Source organism: Mus pahari, chromosome 1, assembly GCF_900095145.1.
Source record: "Mus pahari chromosome 1, PAHARI_EIJ_v1.1, whole genome shotgun sequence".
NCBI lineage: Eukaryota > Metazoa > Chordata > Mammalia > Rodentia > Muridae > Mus > Mus pahari.
Window position 1 is genome coordinate 97,853,414 of NC_034590.1, and position 25,351 is coordinate 97,878,764.

General features: G+C 47.6%; 1 protein-coding gene across 2 annotated transcripts in view; it reads right to left on the bottom strand.

The window, feature by feature from the left end:
• Rgs10 (regulator of G protein signaling 10) overlaps positions 1-25,351 on the bottom strand; it is a 42,064-nt gene that overhangs the window by 10,956 nt on the left and 5,757 nt on the right. The window contains exons 1-4 of one of the 2 annotated variants that reach the window (XM_021208838.2): positions 25,185-25,239; positions 17,420-17,538; positions 16,237-16,323; positions 2,677-2,820 (exon numbers count right to left, since the gene is read on the bottom strand). In XM_021208838.2, the coding sequence (XP_021064497.1) occupies positions 2,677-2,820; positions 16,237-16,323; positions 17,420-17,538; positions 25,185-25,191 (357 nt within the window). In that variant the 5' untranslated portion in view covers positions 25,192-25,239. Of the gene's footprint in view, positions 1-2,676; positions 2,821-16,236; positions 16,324-17,419; positions 17,539-25,184; positions 25,240-25,351 lie in introns of those variants that run through there. The other variant, XM_021208837.2, reaches the window with a different exon arrangement.

Consider the following 25,351-nt stretch of genomic DNA (forward strand, 5'->3'; position numbering starts at 1 on the left):
TAGCACATGCTGTGTGTATCATGAGAGCCCCTGCATCCAGTCTCCAGGGAGACCAATGGTTGCAGCTTTTTCTCCTTCACCCACCTATACCATAGTCTGGCTCTCTCTCTCTCTCTCTCTCTCTCTCTCTCTCTCTCTCTCTCTCTCTCTCTCTCCCCACCCCAACCAGTCTGTCTGTCTGAACAGAGCTTCACAACAGGATATAAAAGCACTTCCTTTACAGTCAAACTCTGAACCACATTGGTGACGAGTGTGGGTCACACGCGGTATTTATAGAACATGAAAGATGGGCAGGCAGAGATGGAATGCTGCCCCAGTGGCTATCTCCAGGTGAAATCACGGGGGCGGGCCTTCGGTAGCTTTTCATTTCCAAGTGCCTTTTACTACCAGGTAGATTAAAAGTATTTTTAAAACTTTTGTCACTCAGCCAGGTGTGGGGGCACACACCTGTGAACTCAGCATTTGGAAGGCAGAGGAACGGAGTTTGAGTTTGAGGCCAGACTACAGCTCAGAATAACACCTATGGTGTCACTCAAAAACAAAACAAACAAAACAAGAACCCTCATCCTGTCTGTTGGGCATCTGTCTCCTTTCTGTGCCAGCCGTCCGTCCGCCCCAGCAGACACTCGTCATAGCAGACGCCTCTGTTTGGATGTCTTGTGGGGATCTTTGGCACTGCATGCAAGCCACTGTGTGAAGTCCTACCAGGCTCTCTCAGCTCATTTCCACCTTGGTCTCTGTAACCCCACAGAGTCTCCATGATATCTGTACTCCCTCTGTCTCAAGGACATCATGGCCTGTGCCCGGCAGAGGGAAACTGCCCTTGAGGAGGAAGATGGGTGATGGCTATATGGGATACAGCATGTCCACAGTTTTTCTGAGTGACTTTAACTAAAGAGCCACCAAGGCTCCTTGAGCCGTGTTTCTGTAGTCAACACAACCAGGATAAGACATGACAAATGAGACAATAGTTCTTAGGACAGCTCAGCATTGGCCAATGTTACTGCAGATAACCTAGAACCTAGTATCGGGCCAACCTCTCAACACCAGTTGGATGTACTTCAAAGTATCCATGGGAGCCTTTTAGAAGATCCTGAGGGCCAAAATAGACTGATGTTCCCATGTGTCTACAGTCACAAAAACTTGCCTTTTCTTTCTTCCTTTCTCTCCCAAATCTATGCCTATCACTCAAAATCACTCCTCAAAAAGACCCTTGATAAGTCTCCCCAGAGACTCAGACAGAGTTCCCTCAACCGCCAAATTTTATTCAGAATTTACATGGGATCAACATTCCTCACTGTGTTGGTTGGAAACTGTTCTTAAAGTACTCATGCTTGTGTTTCTGCCTGGGTGCCTTGTTTTCTACCAGATGAGGAGCAAGATGGAGCCTCTTGGATGCTGGGACATCCTGTAGTCCAGTGGTTCTCAACCTTCCTCAAGCTTTCTTTGAATACAGTTCCCCAGGTTGTGGTGACCTTCAGCTATAAAATTATTTCATTGCTACTTCATGAGTATAATTTTGCTACTGTTATAAATTGTAACATAAATACCTGATATACAGGATATCTGACGTGCGATCCCCAAAGGGGTCTTGGCCCACAGGTTCAGAAAAGCTATTCTAGGCTCTATGCACCAGGTGATCAAAAAGCGCCCCCTCAAAAGCAAAGGCTCAGCCAACACAGAGACAGCACAGTCTCCACGGTGTATAGCCCGAGCCCTGCAAAGTCAGCCTTCCCAAAGAACACGAGGAAGTGTTTCTGTACCATGTAGGACCTACAGTCCTGAGAAGTTAGTCTTGGGAGTGGGCCTCAGTGTGAATGGTCGCCTTGGGGCAGGTAGTGAGGAACATCCTTGGGTGTCTGTAAAAAAAACACCTCCAGCTTTCCTGCGACTCTGAATCCTCCTCACAGCTTCTTCCAGAACCTTTTCTTTCTACCTTCAACAGCTGTTCCATGTTACCTCAACATGAGTCTCTTAGCCTCAGTCTGCCTTCCCAGCAGAGGTGCAAGCTTGACCCAGAGCCCGACTCACATTTAACAGGAGTGCAGAAGTGAGCACACATTTATAAATCCAGGTCTGAATATCAGGTCACGTCCTTTTTGTCTAGTGACATTTATTGAATATTCCTCATAAGACATTCTGCCAGAAAACTTAAGGTCTACCTCTTTAACGTGTCAATTGTTAAACTTACCTCTTCTAGTTCTAAGTGGAATACACTGCAAAATTTTCACTTGGTTGTTATGGCTGAGGGACCACATCATAAATTTACTTATAGTGTTGGGCCACTGACAGTGAGAGGGTCTGTTCATTTTAACCAAGCCAGTCTTGGATTCCCTGTCACTATCTGTAGGCTCCCTAGCCAACCCTCCATTCACGATCACCATGTCGCTGTAACCTGCATCCCTCAGACAGACCCAGCCTCCCATCCCGTCTGGGTGGAAATGGCTGCAAACCCCAGTAGTTCGAATGGTGCATGGAATAAGAGTCAACATAGTCCAAATGCAGAACCTGGGGTTCCCCAGCCTTCGCCAGTGTGAGCCCCTCAGTAGGCTTGGCCTGCACAGCAGGATGAGGTACTTCCTGGGGAATGTAGCATTTCCCTGAAGAATTCTCCCAGGCCTGGAGAGAACACAGATAGCTTTTCAGATCAAGGCACAGGCAAGGAGGTCACATTACCTGGTCCTGGAGCTTTTGGAACATCAGAGGGTGTGGTTCTTCCAGAATCTTTTCAGTGAGCCGAGACTGCCCCTCCACGTTGACTTGTGAAGAGGCCTTATTGGACAGGAAGGTCATGTAGATCTCCTTGGCCTTTTCCTGCATCTGGAGGAGACAGAGAAGCTGGACTGTTATCCACCAACACAGCCTTTCCTGGCCTAAAGCCAGCTCCACCCTCCAGCCGGCCCTGGAAGAGCTGCAGCTGGGAGCTATTGCAGCCTCCGGAGCCAAGCTCCCAGAGAAGGCCCACAACCGCCTGGCCTGCCCCACACCTAATGATGCTTCTGAGGCCGAGTCTTCTGAAACAAAATTGCTACCCTGACCTTCAGAAACAATGAAAGTGGCAATCCAGCATGACTCGGGGTCACCCTGCAACCCCTCCCAATTCAGAGCTCATGGGAATGTTACCCGGTCCTGAAGGTTGAATGAAACTCACTGGTCAATGCTCAAACCTAAATGAGCCTCGGAACTGTTAAGCTACATGAGGCTGCAAAGGGTTCACAAGAATGCTGTTCACAAGAATGTGCAGATGCCCAGGAACAGAAAGATTAGTGGTTGCTGGAGACTGTGGGGGGAAGATAGGGATGAGGTGGGCAAGCACGGGGGCCGCTGAGCAGCCTGGGACTTCACGCAGCTTGGGATGTGCACACAGCCTTCTTACAACAATACACTGGCAATCTAGGACTTTCCCCTACAGGTGCTGTGTGCACATGTGTCCTCTTCTAACACTGCACCTAGGATCCCTGCCTGCGAGCTACGCAGACAGCTCACTGCAAACAGTGGACTAAATGTTTCCTTCCCTTAACAACCACCAAGCTTGCTCGCTCATGTTTCCGTCCACTCAGACTCCAGTCAGAACGAGGTACACTGGTAGGGGGCCAACCTGACCTGAACTAGTTTTGGGTGGTTGGGAAATAAAACAAACTATGTCCTCTAAGTGAATTTTTAGAGAGAATCTCTCTGTTTACCATCTTACGCCTGTGTACCACTGATCGTGCAAGTGATTCAAAGCAGATGCATTGTGGGAAGGGACATATGCACAGTAAAATTTCTGTGTCAGTTAAAATAGAGAGTCATCCAAGGCATGGCCCTTAGTAAACAGCCCCTCCTTCCTCAGGACCCCATCAAAGTAGTCCCAGGCAGTAAGCTGGGGCCCCTGCACATACTCACACTTATATGGCCCGCTGTCAATCATTGTATGTTTTAAAGATAGTTCTCACTCTGTAGCCCTGGCTGTCCTGGGACTCACTATGGAGACCAGGCTGGCCTCGAACTCACAAAGATCCACCTGTTTCTGCTTCCTGAGTGCTGGGATTAAATTCTTGGGCACCATGCCTGGCCTCTGTTGTCCCTCTTGACAGTGCCTTTCTTTTGAGCTGCTGGACTAGAGTGGCTTGGCTTTTGAATACTTGCCCTGCTTCTCCCCCTGACTTTTCTTTAAGATTTATTTATATTTATTTATTTGAGTACACTGTAGCTGTCTTCAGACACCCCAGAAGAGATGATTATGAGCCACCATATGGTTGTTGGGAATTGAACCCAGAACCTCTGGAAGAGCAGTCAGTGCTCTTAACACTGAGCCATCTCTCCAGTACCGTTGCCTTCCTACTTTACAGTCTTTGTGCACCTTTATTTCAATTCCTTGACTAAGAATTCCTGGAAATACCTGGAGCAGAGGCATGGATGAGGATTCTCTTTGGAGTGTTGAGAAGATTTGGGATCCGGTAAGTGGATGTGCCTGCATAGCATTGTGAATACATTCGGTGCCATGGAGACACTCCAAACAAAGGTTTTTAATTATGTGTGTTTCACCAGGACAAATAAAGTCACATGAAACCACCCATGTGTGCATGCACTGCCACCAGCTCCTATTGTGCCGTGGACATGCTAAGCCTGCTTCCCTTCCCTTAACCTCTTGATCTTTCCCCCCTGTTAATGCTGGTTTCCTGATGAGGACCAGGGTCAGAACAGGTAACACCAGGACTGTCTGACTCCAAACTTTAGTCCTCCGAGGCACTCTGAGCTCTCTAGGATAGATGGCTTGTCCATCTTCTGGAGGAAGAAGTTTTCACACAGTAAGTGTAAGTAATGCAGAGAAAAACACTCACTGTATGCCAAAAGTCCCCAGCGCAGCCCCACTGGGAATCTTGGAGACAAGGGCTGACAAGATGTTCACTCACCTGCAGTCTCATTACACTGAGAGCTGTGGCAGGGCCATGACATGGCCCGATGGTAGGAGTAATTAAGAACCGTGACAGGGCTATGACCTTCCCTGATGGCAGAAGCCAGCTTTATTTAAAGTCTTCAGAGTTGTGGTGGGCAGGGTTGCAGTCTCAGCACTCCCCACCAGAACGTCCCTCCCTCCTACGTGAGCCTCAGGCCTCAGGCCGCCCCCCCCCAACCCCACAGAGTGAGGCAATGAAGAGATGCCTTTCACACAGCTGTGTGGGGGAGGTCAGGAGACCCTAAGATAACGCTTTTTCTCCCAGAGAGGCTCTCAGCCTCAAAGGACGCTTGCAGAACTTCACTGAGAGAACACCCGGCTCTGAAAACTTCTGCTCTTGGGGAAATCCCTGGACCTTTTCAGTTAGCAGTGCTTGAAGAGAAGAAAAAGAGCTCGTTTCATGCCAGAGACCAGAAGGCAAAGACCCTATGAGGCTGAAGCCTGCCTCTGCCTCTGCTAATACAGGAACAGCGCCCAAAGCCGGGTCAGCACTCAAAAGCCCTGTGTCTGTCCTTCCTGACTGCAGGAGCAATTCATTAATGTCAAACTCAAAGACATGGGAGCCTCTTGAGATAAATACGACTATTCCTGGGGTAGGTCTGGGGACCATCATGAGGCCCGCCCGGAAGAGCAGTTTGGAACTTCATGTCTCTGAAAAACCCACCAGCTCCACAGAGCCATGAGCGTCTCCCACCATCCCCATTCTGTCAGAAGGGAACATTTTTGGAAACCCACTTCCTGTTTTAAAGTTACTTCATGAAAGTAGAATTTCAGTTGGCCAGATGAGCGACAGTCTGCAGGCCTCCCCTCCTAAGACATCCACACAGCTGTTCTGCCATGCACGCATGCACACACATGGCTCCCATGAACTCAGGCTCTCTTGGGGAGTTCTGAAAATGAGACACAGAAGTGAGCAGCTTGAGGCTCCATATGTGGGGGCAGGTGGCCCAGGGGAGAGGAAGCAGGTGTGGGGGTGGGGGGAGCTGCTCCCAACCAACCCTCTCGCATCAGCCGCTGAGGACAGGGTGCGCCCCTGGGCTGACCCAGTGGGTGCAGAATGAGTTTATCTGCGCTAGGATAGGAAGTGTGATCGAAAAGGGAAACCCTGAGACAGCTGACCACAGGCCAGTCACGGGAAGGCCTGGTGTCCAGGCTGAGAACACTGAACAGAAAAGAAGAACTGCTCGCTTGAGCTATTCTGGTAGGTTTTTCCAGAGTTTTGTTAACCCTGTTCTAGCCGCCGCTGCCGTAAGAATAAGAACAGACTAGCTCCCTTGGTGGAGTCAGCTCTGGCTGTGTGAAAGTGCTGGCATATACACCTAGCCACCACCTCCGCCACAACCTTTCCTTCCCTGAGACAGATAAATGTATCCGGTCTCGGCTCCTTCCAGGCACAGGTCAGGTCCCTTCCTGCAGGTGCTATGAAGCCTTGTTTGCACCCACGCTGGGTAGGAAGTTAGCTTGAAACCCTGCTCCCAACCAGTGCAGGTTTAAGAGAAGTGAATACGCTTTGCTCAGAGCTCCAGACACTCGTCTGCTCAGAACAGCAAAGTCATCAGTTGTCCAGTGCTCAGGAAGGTGCGATGTGGTCACACACACACTGATGCTCAGCCACCATAAAAGCTTTCACTTCACTTCCTCGTGGCAATCAGCCTCCTCACTCCCAATTTCTACAGACACAGCTCAAGAGTAGCCTGGAGCTCCTCCTACCCACTCTGCGCTCCACCTCTCAGCTGAATCCCACAGTCTAGGCCATGTAGGGGGCTCCTGGCTGCTTCTGGTTGCTAAGCCCATCCAGGGGTCTCTGGCTCCAGTCCTGGGTACCGCACCTGCCTTCTTCCTTCACCCTGCTCCCTCACCAGAAGAGCCTTGTTCTCTCAGGACTCTCAGATTCTACCGTTCTCCTTCAGCGGGGCCTGTGTCCTCCTAGCCATTCCCTAAATTTGAGTCCTGCCCCCAGATGCTGTAACTACTCTCTATCATGCAGCCCGACAGTCTCCCAAGCTACTGGCTCATGAGTCAACTGACCATTGGCAACACAGGTAGGGAGTCCCAGAGACACCAAGAGAAGGGAAGGTCACCTCCTGGCCAGGGCTCCTCTAGTCTTTCCTCTAGGAAGGTGGAGCTTCAAGTCCCTGTGGCATCTCTCCATATGGCCCACATCCTATCTGCAGCACGCCTGACTCTGGAACACATCTCCCATCAGCACCTCTATCATCTTCTATCATTCTCTCTACCCTCTCTATCATTCTCTCTACCCTCTCTATTATTCTCTCTATCCTGCTCCTCCACTGGACCCAAGAGAAAACACAGAAAAATAGGACACGATTGCGTATGAACTGCATGCATATTTGTTTCACAAAGAGGATGGAGCAGGGACATCAAATAAACAGAAGGGTGTGGGTAAGATAGCTCAGCAGCTAAAGGCACTTGCTACCAAGCCTGGTGACCTGTGTTTGACCCCACCTACCCCCAGGACCCGCGGGGTGAATGGTGAGAGCTGACTTCCACAAGCTATCCTCTGACCTCCACACTGCACTGAAATAAATGTAACTTTAAAAGTTTTAAATGATACAAGATCCTTTCTGAGAACTAGGCCAGGAAAAAGGAGAGTAATTGGAGTAGGAACAGAGGGGACTGTGGCAGGAAGGACAAGCCTGGGCACCCAAACAAGCCTGGAGAAGGGGTGGAAGAGGCGTGTCCAGGAAGAGTGGGAGTCTGGGCACCTCCGCTGAAGGAAGTGAACAGGAGGAGAGCTGTGTGCTCAGCCCCTCATCCCACACCCCAACCCTGAGCAACTGAGTTACCCCAGCCTCTCCCAAGTGGTAGTGAGGTGTCTGTCTCTCCTACAACTTGTCCTCTGATTTCCACACATGTGTTGCAGTACCTGTACATCCACATCTGCATTCATACGCACGGACACACACACACAGACACTCACACTCACACAAATAACATATTTTTTATTAAATAGTTCTGCAGTTAAGAGTCTCCTGATATCCAGGTATGGTGGCACATGCCTTTAAATCCGACCCTTGGGAGGCAAAGGCAGGATGATCTTTGTGAGTTCAAGGCCAACCTGGTCTACAAAGTGAGTCCTAGGACAGCCAGGGCTACACGGTAAAGCTTTCTCATCGCCCCACACCACCACTACCAAAAAAAAAAAGTGTTCCTGCTCCTTCACAGGACTGGAATCTGGACCCCAGCACCCAGGTTGGGTGGCTCACGAGCACTTGGAACTTGAGCTCCAGGGACCCAATGCCCACCTCTGGCCTCTATGGACACACACACACACACACACACACACACACACACACACACAGCATTGGTCTCATAGACACAAATCTACACATGTAAATAAAAATACATTGTAATGCTACACGGAAGCTTGTGACTAATTTTAATGCCTTTTTCATGGATTTGACATCCTCTCTTGACTTTCACAAGCACCAGGCATGCACATGGCGCACAAACATACATGCACACACTCATACACATAAAATACAAATAAATAAATCTTTTTTAAAGCCTCTCCTCCCGCTGGAAAGATGATTCAGCAAGTAAGAACACCTGTTGCACTTCCAGGTTCAATTCCCATCACCCACAAGGTGGCTCGAAATCATCTGTAAAGCCAGTTTCTGGGGAGATCTGATACCTTCTTCTGTCCTCCACAGCCAGCAAGCATACATGTGGCTCACATGAATATGTGGACACAAAACATTCACAGAGAAAATAAATGAGTAAATCTAATAATGTTAAAGACTAGATTTGGGGGGTTAGCTAAGTAGTAGAGTGCCTGGGTCCTCAGCTCCAAAATAAATAAACAAATTGATTGATTGATTGATTGATTGACTGACTGACTGATTGATTGATTGATAGATGAGGCTCCAGAGCAATGAGAGCAAGAACCTCCTGGGGGGGAGGGTACCAAGATGAATAAGGTGGCCAAGATGAGTTCTAAATACAGACCACGAGCAAAGCCCTCTCAGACAGCCAGAGGGAAATGTGTCCAGTTTATGAACAACCAGGCTTGCAGGCTAGGAAGTCTGTAAAAAAATAAATAAATAAATAACAGAAAACCAAGAAAAGACCAAAAGAGCATCTGAAGATAAAGTTGGAATCTTTTTTAAATAAATAAATAAATAAATAAATAAATAAATAAATAAAAGTAGGGTCCAGGGGCTGGAGATATGGTTTAGCAGTTAAGAGCATTGACTGCTCTTCCAGAGGTCCTGAGTTCAGTTCCCAGCAACCACGTGGTTGCTCACAACCATCTGTAATGGGATCCGATGCCCTCTTCTGGTGTGTCTTCTTTAGACTGTGTACTCATATATATGAAATAAATAAAATAAGTCTTTCTAAAAAAAAAAAAAGTAAGAACCAAAAGCCAATGAGATGAAAAGGGAGGAAAGAAAAAGATTACAATTAAGAGCTCAACTCAGGGGAGAGGACCATCATAGGAAATGCGCATGCGCATGCACACACACACACACACACACACACACACACACACACACACACAGAGCTGGTTTATGGCTGCAGGCATCTGCAGGAAGGAGGATCGCCTGAGGCCAGGAGTTCAAGGTTAGCATGGGCAATAGAGCAAGAGCTTGTCTTAGGGAGATTGCTGGGGTTTGCTGGAGAACAGTGAGCTCCAGGTTCAGCGGGAGTCCCCATTTCAAGGGAATGCGGTGGAGAGAGACAGACCCAGACACCCGCCATTCTCTGCTGATCCCACATAGGTGTCTTGCACACCACCACTACCACCACCACCACAAGATCCTGTCTCCAGTAGAAGAAAGGGGGGATGGAGGGAGGGAGGGAAAGAGGGGCAGCTAGTGCTTTATTAAAACACTGACTGTGCTCCACCAGGCCTCTACCCTGAAATTCCATCCTGCAGCTCACAAAGGGAGAAGCAGAGGCATGGAACAGTGAGCACAAGGGCCAAGATCACAGCAGGTTCCTAAAGTTCAGTGTGAACCCTGCCACTCCCATGATGGAAAATGGATTAAATGGATTAAAATTTCATACCACAGGCTGTAGTCAGAAAGATAATACCCACACTAGACGGTACCTGAGCTCTGGAGGGAGAGGGGGGCGGGGGGGCAACGTGCCTTTCCTGTGCAATCCGCTCACTCACAGAGCACAAACTGCTTTGAAGGAACATTTTAAACTCTTTTAAAAAGCACTTAAAAGATCACCCCCAAATCGCCCCAGTTATGAGATGTAGTAGTTAGTATGTAGTAGTAAAATGTAGCCCCCCCCAAAAAAAAAATCAACACCATAGACTCTCATGACTCTAAGCTTTAAAAAAAATACTATCAAAATATAAGGTACTATCATATTTAAATGCTGGCCTAAAGCACTCTCAGGGCTGTGAACAATGTGAAAGCAGTTCCCACCCCACCTCCCTGTCCCAGTCTTGATGTGGTCTGCACAGATCTGTACAAGAGGCCACGTCCTTTTCAATGCTTGCCACATAGTAAACAGGCTCAGTGTACATGAGGTGACTGAGAAATGGGAAGATGGATGAACGAATGAATGAATGAACAAATGAACTCAGTGTTAGCTAAAAAAATAAATACCTTGTTGGAGCTTTCTCTGTTCTTTAAGATTTATTTTTATTTTTATAATCTACATATGTATGGGGAGATGTACAGATATATGCGGGTACCCACAGAGGCCAGAGATATCATATCCCCTGTAACCAGAGTTACAGGAGGTTGTGAGCCACCTAAAAACCAAATTTAAGTCCTCTGGAAGAGCACATTGGGCATTGAACTGCTGAGCCAGCTCTCCAGCCTGTCTCTGTGGTTTTATAAGGCATAAATGTCGAATTACCCTAAAAGCTAAAATACCTCACATGATAACTCATAGGGAGGGAAACAGCACGTGAGAGAAAGGTTTTAAACCACAGAGAAATGGAATGTGCTGAGCACTGACAAAAGGAAGGTATAAGAAACAAGAGAGTCTGAGGACTGGAGGCAGGAAGTGGCATTTTCCCTGTTTCCCAAAGTCCCCAGCATTTGCTCCATACGTACAGTGTTAGACCTCCCTAAGTCATGGCCCCGCTGTGCCCAGTAGTCTGCAGAGTCGCAGGGCCACTGTGGGAGACGATCAAGACTCAGGGCTGCTCTACCTTTTGAGACTTCTAGGAAGGAAAGCCCCAGCAAGCTGGAAAGTATTCTTATCTTACAGGCCCATCGTCATGTCCAGGGTTCAAAAGGTGAGAGTGCAGCCTAACTGGAGGGCACACCATCATCCCACACAGGGGAAGAAACAAATTGTGTCCCTGGCACGGATCGAGATGCTTGGATACTACGGAGAGGAAGAAAGACAACGATGCCTGGATCCATGGGCATAGGAAACAGGAAGACAAACTGTAAAAGATGGAGAAGATGTTACACAAGATGCTCAGAGTCAGTGAGCGTGAGGCTCAGAGGTGAGAGTCAGTGAGTGTGAGGCTCAGAGGTGAGAGTTAGTAAGTGTGAGGCTCAGAGGTGAGAGTCAGTGAGTGTGAGGCTCAGAGGTGAAGCCAACACCACACAGTGGGCACCACACAGTGAGCACCAGAACCTGGATCCCTATTACTTATATATGGTGGCTTTACCTGCAATTTCAGCCTGGGAAAGAGGAGACAGTGGAAGCTGGCTAATGAGACCAGCCACATGAATAAGCTCTGGGCTTGACTGAGAGACCCTGTCTCAGTGACTGAAATGGAAGAAGGACGGAGGATGATACCTTCGCATCGGCCTCAGGCCTCCACATGTGTGTTCAGACATGTATTATGAGCACTTTCATACATGTACTCACACACATACAAAAAAAGCCCATGCACACATGCACAACACATGTGTGGGCTTGTGCATGTGCAAGCACAGACATGCACACACCAGAAAAACAGAGAAAAGAAATTGACCAGTTGTCCTTAAGCTAGCAGAGGTTTGAAAGCCTGATTTGCATCAGGCTCACAGCTGCCTCAATTGACTGCAGATAGCGATAAAGCCTCCCACGCTCCCTTTGGGACAGATGTGGTAAGTTTGATTGTGAAATTCAGTTAGGTGCCTTCTGCAGGGCCTGCCTCCTCCTCCACTTCTGGAAACCAGTAACTCAGAGCTGACTGCCTAGTTTTACCTCCCCAGCAGCTGGCCCCAGTGGAGCCTGTGGGCCCAGAGGTTGGCTCTGCATGCTTACGTAACTAACATGCAGTAGCCTAACATTGGCTGCCGTTGACCTCACAAGTCACACGTAGCCATGTGAAAGCTCAAAGCTGTGACCAAGACCAAGACACAGACATGCTGGTATCACCAATGACACCACCCTCCCCAGTAGCATTGTGCTGGCTAGTTTTATGTCAACTTGACAGAAGTTACAATCATCTGAGAGGAGTGATCCTCCATTGATAAAATGCTTCCATAAGATTAGGCTATAGACAGCCTTAGTTTTCTTAATAATGATTGATGTGGGAAGGAACAGCCCATCTATTATGGGTGCTGCAACTCCTGGGCTGGTGGTCCTGGGTACTATAAAAACAAGGGCTGAGAAGGCCATAATGAGCAACCCAGTAAGCGGCACTCCTTCACAGCTTCTGCATCAGCTTCTGCTTCCAGGTTCCTGCCCTGTGTGAGTTCCTGTCTTGACTTCCTTCAAGAGTAGATTGTGATGTGGAAGTGTAAACCAAATAAAGCCTTTTCTGTCCAAGTTGCTTTGTTTCATTAAAGCTACAGTAACCCTAACCAGCATAGAAATTGATTCCAGGTGTGAAGTATTCCCATGACACTCCTGACCATGTCGTTCTGAGAAGGACCGTAGAAAGCCTTTGGAACTCTGTGTAGAGGGAATCTTTTGTACAACATGTGGAAGATTTACCTGCCCATAAAAGGCTGTTAGCCTATGAGCTTAGGCAGGAAATAGGGACACTGAAGTTCCAGGATAGAGAAAGGATTTCTGGGAGAGAGTCAGAGACATGGGGGATTCTCCCTAAAAGGTGATGGAGACAGTTGCATGAACCAGGGGAGAAGTAACCCCCACATGGCAAGACTTAGAATGGAATAAACAGGACGCCTGACTTACAAGCTAGTTGAGGAACAAGCCCTAGCTTTTGGCCTAAGCAATTATCCATAAGAAGTCAGTCTCGGAGTCATTACTTCATGAACTTGGTGTGGTTAACAAAGCCCGCGGTTATAACTTTGGGCTATAAAAGCTACTGAGTGTTCAAAGCTTGGTGAGTTGGTCTGTTGGAGCTTAGAAGATAAGGGCACTGAGAAAAACACATAAGATGGAAGTCTAGCTTGTGGTGTTCCAAAGGAGAGTTTGAGACAAGCATCTTTGTGCCTTAGACAGAACAGAGAATCAATGCAGCATTCATTACACTGCCCGGTATGTTCCAGACTTACAGACATAAGCCTTCCAGATGCCCTGGGAGAGGCACTGGGCATGGGGGTGAAGAGAGGGGCTGCTGATTCTAGATTACTAACTACATCTGCCACAAAGAACATTAAGGTCCTATAGGGACGTTCCAGGGCCAGGGTGTGACGCCCCCTCCTCGCCATGGCACACACATTCCCAGATTTGGCCTCACCTATCCTTAGCTTCAAACCCATCCCAGCAGCTCCCTGGCCAGCAGGGCCCTCCCACCCTGCTCTTTGCTCTTCCCCAGTTCTGTTCCTTCATCTAGACTCACTGCTTCCCGTCTCCCAACCACCATTGCTAGGTTCAGGCTACAACTCACTTCCCAGTCAACCTCAGTGACCTCCACTGCCCGAGTGTCCTCAGGCTCCACCCTTCCCACGTCTACATGCATCACACTCGCTCGGAGAGCCTGGTACTCAAAAGAAGCTCCTCGGGTCTGTCCATGAGGTGAGTGTCGCTGGGGCTTTTCACAATCCCTGGCATTCTGCATGGACTGGGCACTCCAGGGGAACAGACACACACGGGGTCTGTAGTGCAGGAAGATGTCTGGGTGCCTCCAGAGCACTGTATAAGCTCTGCTCTGCCCAGGACCTCTATGTCCTGTCTGAGCCACAAGGATAGATTTGTTCTCTTGTGGGTCCTCCCCACCCCTGACCTTCAAAGAACAAGGCAAACGAAGGACGTCTGCACGGCCACCTGACTCTAAGCTAGACGTGCATGGTGTGATGCTGGTCATCCCAGAGGCTCAAGGCCAGAGTGCAGCTGAGCTTCTCCCAGACCTGTCTTCAGTGTTGGGGACGGAGGTGAATGGTGTGTTCTCCTTCCCAGGACACCTTACCCCTGAATCCGACCTGTCCAATGCTGGTACAGCTTTCTACTCTTCCCCCACTAAGTCCCTTCCCCTGGGCAGAAAATGGCAGAGACACAATCATCCCTAGAAGAGCTGGACCAGCCTTGGAGACTCAAGTCAGAGAAACCCATTTTAGAACCGCTTCTTGCCCACTTCGAAGACGAAGGCCACAGACAGCTCCATCTTGGCCTTAAAAGAGAGCACCAAGGTGCACCTTTCCAGGCTGTTGTCTGCAAACATTTAATGACTGCTGGCCCTGGCGATTCCAGCTTTTAGAGAAAGAACCTCCAGACCTGGTAGCCAGCAAGCAACATCTGTGTAGGGAGATGCTCTGTTTGGAGGCAGGCATGGTGGTTTCAATAAGAGTGGCCTCCACAAGCTCATTTGTTTGATGCCTAGTCCCCAGTTGGCAGATCTGTTCGGGAAGGATTAGGAGGTGTGGCCTTGTTGTGGGTTTCAAAAGCCCATGCCAGGAGCAGCTTCATATCTACTCAATGGTGTTCTCTCTCTGTCATTCTCTCTGTGGTTCTCTCTGTCTCTGTCTCTCTGTGTCTCTGTGTCTCTGTGTCTCTGTCTCACTCTGTGTGTGTGTGTGTGTGTGTGTGTGTGTGTGAGAGAGAGAGAGAGAGAGAGAGAGAGAGAGAGAGAGAGAGAGAGAGAGATCCAGCTCTCTGGGCCTACCATCATGCTCCCTGCCATGATGATCATATACTAACCCTCTGAAACTGTAAGCAAGCCTTCATTAAATGTTTTTCTTCTTTTAGAAGTTACCTTGGTCATGGTGTCTCTTCACAACAATAGAACAGTAACTAAGACAGAAAGGTTATAAACTAAAATTAGTTCAAATATTGACAAATTAGGCGGCTTTGCTTTAGAATTACAGGCACAGGCCCATAATAGCAGCAACTCCGATTCGGTGGCCTGCCAGGAGTAAATTCAAGGCCAACCTGGACAGTTAGTGAGGAGACCCTGTCTCAAAAGACAAGGCAATGATGGCTGGGCACAAGCCTCAGTGGTAAGGTGTTTGTCTGATACCAAGCATTAAAAGGGATAAAAGAAGAATCAGAATGTCTAATCATGGGAGAAGACTCTATAGGAAAAGGGGTGCCCCAGGTCCCAGGGACAGAAGGACAAGGGTGGTAAAGCCGAGGCCTAGTGGCCTCCTGGAAGTGAGCCAAAGACAGATGCTGAGCATAGGAAGCCCGGCCCTCGGGGCCCTCTGAGAGCAGGGCAGGTGCTGGAAACAGGACAAGCCACCCTCTGCTCAACCCCTTCCCCTCACTTCCAACATCCTTGGCCAGAACTCACTCTTTCACAGGCCTCGGAAAGACAAGGAGTGAGCATCGGAACCCCACCCAGCTCACCTGTCTCATAGCCCCTGTCATTGGCTGCATGACTGAAGTCCTCTGACAAAAGACAAACGCCTTCTGGGAGGGGTTACAAACTCTTCCCACAGGACGCCTGTCAGCTACTGGCAGTCTGTCTGATGAACCGTGGGCTTCCGGGGCCACACAGACGCCCGCTGATCTCGTGACTCACACCTGACAATACCAGTGTCACGCAGAGGAGACACCCTCGTGACTTATTTATAAAGAAAGCAGTCCACACAATGACAAACTACAAATGAAAAATGTTTATGTTTGTTCTGAATGCTGGCCTCTTGGACAGCTCTCTTTTAAAATGGCTAACTTGCCCTTTTTAAAAAAAAATTAATAGCCGGGCCTGGTGGCACAGGCCTTTAATCCCAGCACTCGGGAGGCAGAGGCAGGCAGATTTCTGAGTTTGAGGCCAGCCTGGTCTACAAAGTGAGTTCCAGGACAGTCAGGGCTATACAGAGAAACCCTGTCTCGAAAAACNAAAAAAAAAAAAAAAAAAAAAATTTTGTCAACACAAGGTACCCATTGAAAAAGTTAAATCTTCCCTTGAGTCTGGTACGGTGAGGATGACCTGGGCACCTCCCAAATCTAGGCAACAGGTGTCTGAGGTGGAGTAATGAGGGGAAAATCCACCAGGAAAGCAGAAGGCAGAAGGGTACCTGCTTCCTGTCCTCCGTTTTCTTGAAATCTTCACACGCTAGCCAAAACAAGACGTTCTCTTCACTGAATTCCTTCTTCAGAAACTCCTATAGATAAAAAGGGGGAGAGGGAATCATATAGTGTTCAATACTGAGAAAAGATACGTTTCCTTTAAAAGATGACTTGGCGAAAGTGGATGGAGGAGCCCGGATTAATCAGCCCTTGAAAAAAACTCCACCCGGAAAACCAAAGAACATGTTTAATGTTGAAGCAAGTATTTCTTACGCATTTCACCTTAATGGTTTTGACACTGCAAGACACAATAAAAATGAAGCGGGAATCTACTTGCATTTCTGAGCTGACAATAAATTACCAAAAAGTAAATTAAAGTGGAAGATATATCAGCCCCTTCCAGACACTGTTTAAACAAAGTGCATTCCTCCAAAGCCAGGCCCCCCCTTTTTTTTAAACAAAAGAAAAGAAAACATATTAAGTCTGTCCAAATCACGGTGATAGAGACCATTTTAAGTTGGAGGTGTGCTTTCCTGGGACTGCTGGTTGAGGAGCTAGCACGTGGTCAGCTGTGTTCAAACCTCACTGGCATCCAGACAATGCTCACAGCTCTGCTTCCCACCCCGGGGTCTCCATGGGGACCAGCAGCACCTTGCCCTATCACTTAAAAAGCCAGGTTGCAGGGTCAGTATGGGATGCACGTGTGGCCCGCCATGGGCAGCAGCAGCAGTACTTATGCTGGCAGAAAAAGCCATTTCTTGGTGGCATTAGCTCGTTCCTGTCCATCGGCCCTCCTTTGGGCTTTCCCAGCTTCACTCTGTCCGTTAGCATCCAACCTCTCTCACCAGTGATGTGTTTAGAGGGGGTCTGAGACGGGAAAGAACAAACCTTTACCCCAAAGACCCAGATCATCCTTGCCAGCCCTGAAAACTCTTCCTCTAAACTCTATTTGGGTAAGGCATCCTCCCCCATTACCCCAACCTCCTCCCCAGTAACTACAGGAAAACCAGAGGCAGGCTCCGTGTCCCTTAGTGGGAGTCCAAGATGGTCATGACAGATGAACGGTTCTTGTCTGTAGCCAGGACAGTCAGTATTAAACACTGCCCTGGTCCCCACACCGCCACCCCCCATCATACACACATCAAAACTTTTCCTATTGAGTCAACTCTAATGAACAATGAAGAGGCGAACCCGAAATCTCTGCACTCCTTCTGGATCTTCCAGAAGGTTCTCCAGGGAAGACGCCCACTTGGCTGTGCTCCTGAGGCTCTGGTGGCCGCTGCTTGAGCTCCCATCTCCGTCGTGGATATCTGCAAAACACAGTGACACCAGACAGTTTCACCAGTGACACCAGACAGTGTTACCACCCAAGGACTCTGTCCCATGCAGACATTGCAAGTGAGGAAATTACTGAAACTCTGTAACAGCTAAGGTCATCACCACCATCGGCACCAAACCAGCATGTGCTAGGGCCTATCACAACACCGAGTCTACTGAGGTGGGAGTCACTATTCCCTCCACTGTCCAGACAAAAACAAAAACAAAAACAACAAAACAAACAGACAAACAAACAAACACACCAACGGAGGGCCTTGCCATTTCTGCTATGTCCCAGTTTGTCCCTGGGCCCTTGAGTCTCTCTGCAACCCATCTCCCATCGACCTCTGACCCGGCATCCACTCTTTCCCCCTGCCCTTTTGCACAGTTATGGTGCCTCCATGGATCTGAAAGCCCCTATAGAGTTTCTTCGGCCTGCGCGGCGCATAAGCAAGAGAGTGAAGCAGGGCCGGAATGAGGGCGATCACACCAAGGGCTGTGAAGACACACAAGCATGGAGATAAGTGTCTTCATGGGATACAAATTACTGTACATCCTGGGGCTTGGGGTATGGGGGGGGGGGATGTTTGTCTCGCATGCACTGGGCCCTGCATTCTATCCTAAGTTCCAGGATAAAACTCATGACAAACAAATGTCAACATTTTAAATAAAGCATCAGAGGTCTCCATCTTCACTCTCGTTTGGACCTCCAGTATGGTTTGCCAACACAGTTACTTATCCAGTTTTTATTTGAACTTCTGTAGTTTGGCTCATCATTTTTTGTTTTTAAATATGTCTTTTCCTTAAAAATACAGCCAGGGACGAGGCCCTGTTGGGAGAGTGCTCGTCTGGGTTCCGGCCTCAGAACTGCACAAGCGCAGGCAAGGCAGCACTACCTGGGGTCCTCGCACCCGGGAGGCCAGAGATCAGGGGTTCAGTCAACCTTGGCTACACAGGAAGTTCAAAACCAGCTTGAGAAACATGAGAGCCTGCCTATGAATGGATGGATGGATAGATGGTGACTAAGTTAAATGTCACTGACCTGCTGCTACACTGGGTGAATGGGTGACTGCGGAAGACATCTTACATCAATAGTCTTGATACTTAAAAATCCTCTTTACCAAAAAAAAAAGCGGGGGGGGGGGGGAACAACAGGACTTGTTCTATCATGACTAGCGTGTCACTTTGGTTGAGTCCAAGTTCAAAACCAACGTGACGGGTTTGAGCTACAAGGTCTTGAGTAAAATCTGTGTGTGCAGCCGAGGAAAACCCTCTGAGGCGGGGCTTGTCTAAGCATTCAAGATAGAAGTATAAACTCTACATTTCTCCACAGCAGGTAGGAGGATTTTGCACGTTCCCAGCACAAAGAAATAAGAAGACTCTGAAGTGATAGATATGACAACTGCTCTGACCTAATCCTTATATAATAATATACACTTAAATGCCCCCACTGTATCTAACAAATATATATAATTATCATGTGTCCATCAGGGAACAAAATAGGAGGTCCATCAGAGAGCTGGCAACACACTGTGACAGTCCCTCTCCCCTTTTCCGCAAACAATGACCCACCAAGGGAACCATATTGACAGCTAGTACTTTTTTCCACAATTGGCTTTTTTGTCCTAAACGCTAAAGACAAGGTTCTATATATTTAAAAAAAAAAAAGCTTGAATCTAGGAGAAAATTAAGAGACCAAAAAGCGAATCATTTTTAAAGCATGATTGGGGGGAAAAATTATATTAATCACTGAAAATAACTAAGAAACCATAAAAGTGAAATATTTTGTATCAGAATATTCCAGACTTAGACCAGAGGAGCTGGCTTAGTTGATAAAGTGCCTTCGCATAGGCATGGAGACCCAAGTTTGATTCCTAGCACCCAAATGTGAGCCTAGCTGAACTGGTACGCCCCAGGCCACTGAGAGACCCCCTCTCCAAAAAAAGCAGATAGCAACTAAGGAACTTCCCTTAAAGTTGTCCACTGGCTTCAACACATATGCACACACACAAGCACACCAGTACACTCAGGCACACACATGCACACACACACACACACACACACACACACACACACACACAGGGGGCAGAAGGAAGAAAGAATAATAGACTTAATAGTTGCCAATTGATGTCCTTTTAGGGGGCAAAATAACACATCCTAACCTTGATTTTGTTTGTTTTGTTTTGCTTTGTTTTGTTTTTTGAGAGAGTGGGCCTTACTATATAGCCTATGCTGGCTTAGAACTCACAAACTCACAATCTTCCTTCTTAGCCTTTCCAGGGCTGGACCTGCCTGTGTGTACCACCATACCCAGATTGACACCTTAACCTCTTACTCTTCTGGGGTCCTTTTTCTGCACCTCTATAAAACAGAACCTCATCAGAAACCTAGGGTCTGTGCATCACTGCTCACTAGTGAGGCCGTGTGTGAAAGAGGATTTGTGGAAGTGCCACTCCTCTTGGCAAAGCAAGCTCCCTGGAACAATTGGCCACATCACCCTGCTGACCTTCCAAAGCGACTCCCCAGCTTGTGGGTAAGAAATGAGTTCCCGGCCCCTTATCTACCCTGGAATGTCTATCCTTGGACACAGAGTCTCTCCACAAATAGCAGGCTTTTAAAACCATTACAAGAGGTTCCCAAAGGAGGGCTCCTTCCACCAAGCATCCCTCCAACTTACCTTCTGTCCTCTGCCCCAAGAACACAGTTTGACCGTTTACTCCATTGCCCCAGCAGATCCTCTTAGGCAAATAAACCCCAGGACACAAGCATGCTATTCTAGGAACCGCCTCAGGCAGCCACGAGCTCCTGTCCACGTTTGCAGCCTTAGTCTGAAAGGACGCGGAAATTCTTGGCACTCTTAAATAATCAACCATACCATGCCAGGGTTTCACTGCCCTGCTCTCTGGCAAATAAATGCACATGGTAGATTGTGCCCAGGCAGCTGAGAGCTGGCTCCACTGCTGAGGGAACACCAAGAGCCCCCTTGGCTACTCATCTGTGGAGTGACTTTTTGTGGCAGCTTTCAGTTGAACAAGAAATGAGCTGGCCCTTTTGGTACCTGAGGTCCGTTCTTAGCACCCACACACAAAGCCAGGGCAGCAGTACCTATGTAATTCTAGTGCTGACAAGGCAGAGGCAGGAGGATTCCTGGGGCTCATTGACATGGTAGTCTAACTGAATCACAGAATCCCAGGTTCAGTGCTCCAAAATAACAAGGTAAAGTGACTGAGGAAAATGCCTGGCATCAGTCTCTAACTTCCACATATCATGTATTATGCTCATGCATGTGCACACACACACACACACACACACACACACACACACACACACACAAACACACACAAGTTATACAATTCCAGATCTACTATCTAGACTGCCTCCTTGGACTGGAAAGCAAAAGCCCAAGAAAATGATTTGTCTAAGAGATCGCTACACAGAACCAGCAAGACTTATCTGTCCCACTAGGATTGCCTCCACGGGACTCCAGGGTCCTTGGAACACAGAAAATGGTAGTCCCTCATAGGTACATTCCAGGGTTCCCATCTCCCTTACATCAGAAAATAAAAATGACACTGTGTGATTCAGGGGAGGGATTTGCAAAAGCTTTAGTTACTGGTGTTTTAACTTTGGAGCTCTTTTTTTTTAATATTTATGTATTTATTTCATGCATGTGAGTACACTATCTCTGTCTTCAGACACACATTACAGATCATTGTGAGCTACCATGTGGTTGCTGGGAATCGAACTCAGGACCTCTGGAAAAGCAGTCAGTACTCCTAACCACTGAGCCATCTCTCCAGCCCCAGCTTTGGAGCTCTTAAGTGTGTATTTTAGTGTGTGTGTGTGTGTGTGTGTGTGTGTGTGTGTGTGTGTGTGTGTAAGGTGGAGGTATATGCTGATGAGTGCAGTGCCTGAGAAGGCCAGAAGAGGGCATCAGAGCTGGGTTTCCAGGTAGGTGCAACCTGCTGGACCATAGCTGAGAACCAAACTCCAAGTCTTCAGGGCCCCCCAGTATGCACTCTTAGCTGCTGAGCAGACTTTGGGACTTCAGTTCTCCTGACTAAAACCTTCCCTTTTGGCCGTTTCTGCCACTGTAACTTTCCCACAGGATTCTTCTGCCGGCTCCTGTCATGTGTTTTCTCTTTCCTTGGATCTCAGTTTGGATCTTTTCCAAGACTTCAGATTGACTTTAAGGGGTTTTGTTGTTTGTTTTTCACTACTGGGGATTGGCTCCAGGACCCTGCACATGCTAATAAGCAAGTGCTCTACACTGTGATCCCATCCTCCACTTGCTCCTCCCCCTCGTCTCCCCTTCTTCATTCTGAAATTAAGACTTTTGTTGTTGTTGTTCTTACAACAAACAGTCCTGGAGCAACATCTGCAAACACAATTCATTTAATGGCATCTATGTTGTGTCTGTTTTTTATTTCTATAACAACATACCTGAGGCAAGCTACTTTATAAAGCAAGAGGTTTGTTTTGGCTCATTGATTCAGCTCCCAAAGGCCCTAACTCTAATACCTCACAATGGAAACTGCATTTCAATACAGGAGCTTTGAGACAAGTCAACCTCACCCAGGTCGCAGCAGCCCATCATCTCTAGACTCCTACAAAACAGATCACCAGCCTGTTCCATCTGGCATCGCCCTAGAAGTAGCCCTGAATTCACAGCACAGCTGTGACTCAGTGTCCCCTGCTCAGAAAACTTAATCTATTTTTTTATATATATAGACCAAGGGACACTAGGTTATCTCAGCTCACTTTAAACATGATGTTTTACCTAGTAACATGCAAGAGAAAACAGCTTTTATCAATAGCAAGCAAGCTTACTTCTAAACGTAAAAACATGGTGGCACACATCTGTGACCCCATACATGGAGGCAGTATCAGGAGGTTCCTGAGAGTTCAAGGCCAGGCCAATCCATGTGGGGAGCTTGTGACCAGTCAGGGCTATATGGGGAGACCCTCTCAAAATGCTACCATAATTAGTACTAATAATGACAATTAAAACATTTAAAACACACACACACACACACACACACACACCCCAAGATTTCACAGCTGCCCAAACCATATCCAAGAGTCTCCCAAATACAGATATTTTGTCATTCTTGTGCATGGCTACCTGTGTGTGTGCATACACATATGCATGTGTAGGCCAGAGGTCAATTCCCAAGGTCTTTCTCAGCCCCTCTCCACCTTGGTTTTTTAGTCTGAGTTTCTCACTTTTATCCGCTGGTTCTGCCAGACTGGCTGGTCCGGAGACGCAGGGATCCTCCTGGCCTGGCTTCGCCAGCCCTGTGGCTACAATCACAAAGTAACCTGGCTTCTTCTACCTGGGTCTGGGGAGCAGACTCAGGTCTCTCACATTCAGGGCAAGCACTTCACTGCCTGAGCCAGCTCTCCAGTCCTGCTCATCCATTTTCATCGACAAGTTTCCATTTCGGGTGAATAGTCAAGAAAGCAGGCTTAAAACGCCCAGGTGGAGAAAAAAAATACACTAAACATGTTTTCTTAGCAGCTTTAAGATTTCTTGGGCTATAAGAAGCAATTTGGAGTGATATTAGTTTGTCTCAATTTTGTCTGCTTATATTTTGCTTGTTTATTTCAACTCTAAAACGCTATGACGAAGAAAGGGGGTTCTACTGTTGCTTGGCTGTGTTTTGCTTTGTTCTGCGTTGCTTTGTTCTCTAATCGACTTCTAGCTCTCCGAAATTTCTTTTTTGCATGCTTGGGCCTAATTTTTTTCAGTAAATTTATCTTCAGCTGATGACAAAACTACTTATGATTTGTCCTCCAGGTATGAGGTTGTGGGCCACACTTTTCCGTGGGTTGAAAGCACATTTCTAACATCTCCGTTTTCCAGGTGAGGAAGCTGAGATGTGAGACATGCAAAGAAAGGAAGTCTCGGTTGGCGGCCAGTGGTCTGGCAACAGGGGACCTGTCCTTTCTCACAGGGCTCCATGACTGTTTAACTTTGATTTCTGCTCATCTTTACATTGAGAGGTCAGAAAGGAAGAGCTTTGAAGAGCTAGCTAAGAACAGCAGGGTGTAGCTGTGCACACCTTTAGTCCCAGTCTATGCGGGGCAGAGGCACGCATATCTCTGAGTCCAAGGCCAGCTTGGTTTATACAGAGAGTTCAGCCAGATCCTGGAGAGAGGGAGAGAAGGGGTAGAGCCGGGTGGGGTCAAGGAACAGGAGACTGACCAATAACAATTACATTGTTACAGTGGGTAAAACAGAAACTTGGGGTGAATTCCATGCTGGGGAAGTCAGGGTAGAAGTCCTGTAAGAGTAAGCTAGGAGCACCTAGCACACAGACAGAAAGTGCAGACAGTTTCCTTTCCATCTGTGCTGTTCCATGTGGTTTCTGACTTCAGGAAAAGCCTGTCTTCGAAGATGCACGCAGCATTGGCATACAGATGGCTGGAGCCTGTTGCTTGCGATCCACTTCATAATACATTATTTATATTAGCTATGATGTCACAGCTAATCGAGACTTTCTCCAGACAGGAATTCCCTAGAAATCCATACTCAAAAGGCATCTGGGGGCAGTCATCAGGCCTGAAGGCTTGCAGCTTAGATTTCTGCTATGGCTCTGTAGGGAGAGCTGTGTGAGGACCCTGCGTAGCAGATCATTTCCCCAATCCAAATAATATTTTAACAAGCTCTCAACATCCAACTTCCTCAATAGCAGAGGCAACGTACATTCTCACAGATTCTGCTCTAAGTACCCATAAATCCACAGCACATTAACGGAGACAAAGGAGACATTCATATCTAGAAAAAGGCAGAGATGTTAGCCCCAAATTCCAAAGCAGTTAGACAGAACTCCCCACCTTCCTTTCAAGCCCTCCTCTCCTTCCAGCCTGGGGTAGTGCCTCTCATTTGTAATCCAGTATTTAGAAGGGTAAAAGGTAGGAGAATCGGGCCAGCCTCTGCTACATAGCAGAGTCCCGAGAACATTATAAATTCCGTAAGACCCTGGCCCATAAAGGAAGAACAAAATGCGGAAAGGAACACGGAAGAGAAATGAACAATACTCTCCTTTGCATGTAGTTTCAAGGGAAAGCTATGCCCACAAAACTTATTCAGAAAGTTCATATCACCTACACCACATCAAGCAAAATACAGTTTTTTTAAAAGTTACATCCCAATATAGAAGCAGAGAATCTGTTTGTTTTAACTGGTGATCTACTTAAGTCTCCACAGAAACTGGGTCATGGAAATTCTGTATCTAAATAGTACTTTATGTATTTATCATTTGTATCTCGCCCCTGAGAACAACTTTACAGGTGTGCAAGGGCCCAACTGAGGACATGAAAATTCACTACAGTTAGAAAAAATAAATAAATAATTTTTTTACAAAAAGGATGAAGTTTAATAAAAGTTTTAAAACAATCCTACTAAGAAGTGGCATATAAGACAGGAACAGGAAAACAGGCCATAGAGGGAGGCACAGCTCTGAAGGTGCACTGTGACACTCTGCTCATGGAGCAAGTGTGCTTAGTGGCCCCTCAGAAGTCACCAGTTTGCCTGTCTCAACCCAACACCCTCCTCCCTAAGCCCGGTTCCGCCCACCCCCCAAGCTGAGAACGTGTTTGGGGATGGGGGGGGGGGAAGGGGGCTAGCCCTTACGTTCCATGTTCTGGTCCACCTTGATGATCCAGCAGACCAAAGTGCCACTGCCTTCTCAGAGCTGATGTGTAGAACAACAGGGGTTCAGGGTTCCCTGGCGCTCTTGGGTCCAAACAGAAAACTATCCTCAACATCCTCTTTTGGGGACTAAACAACAGATGGCCACA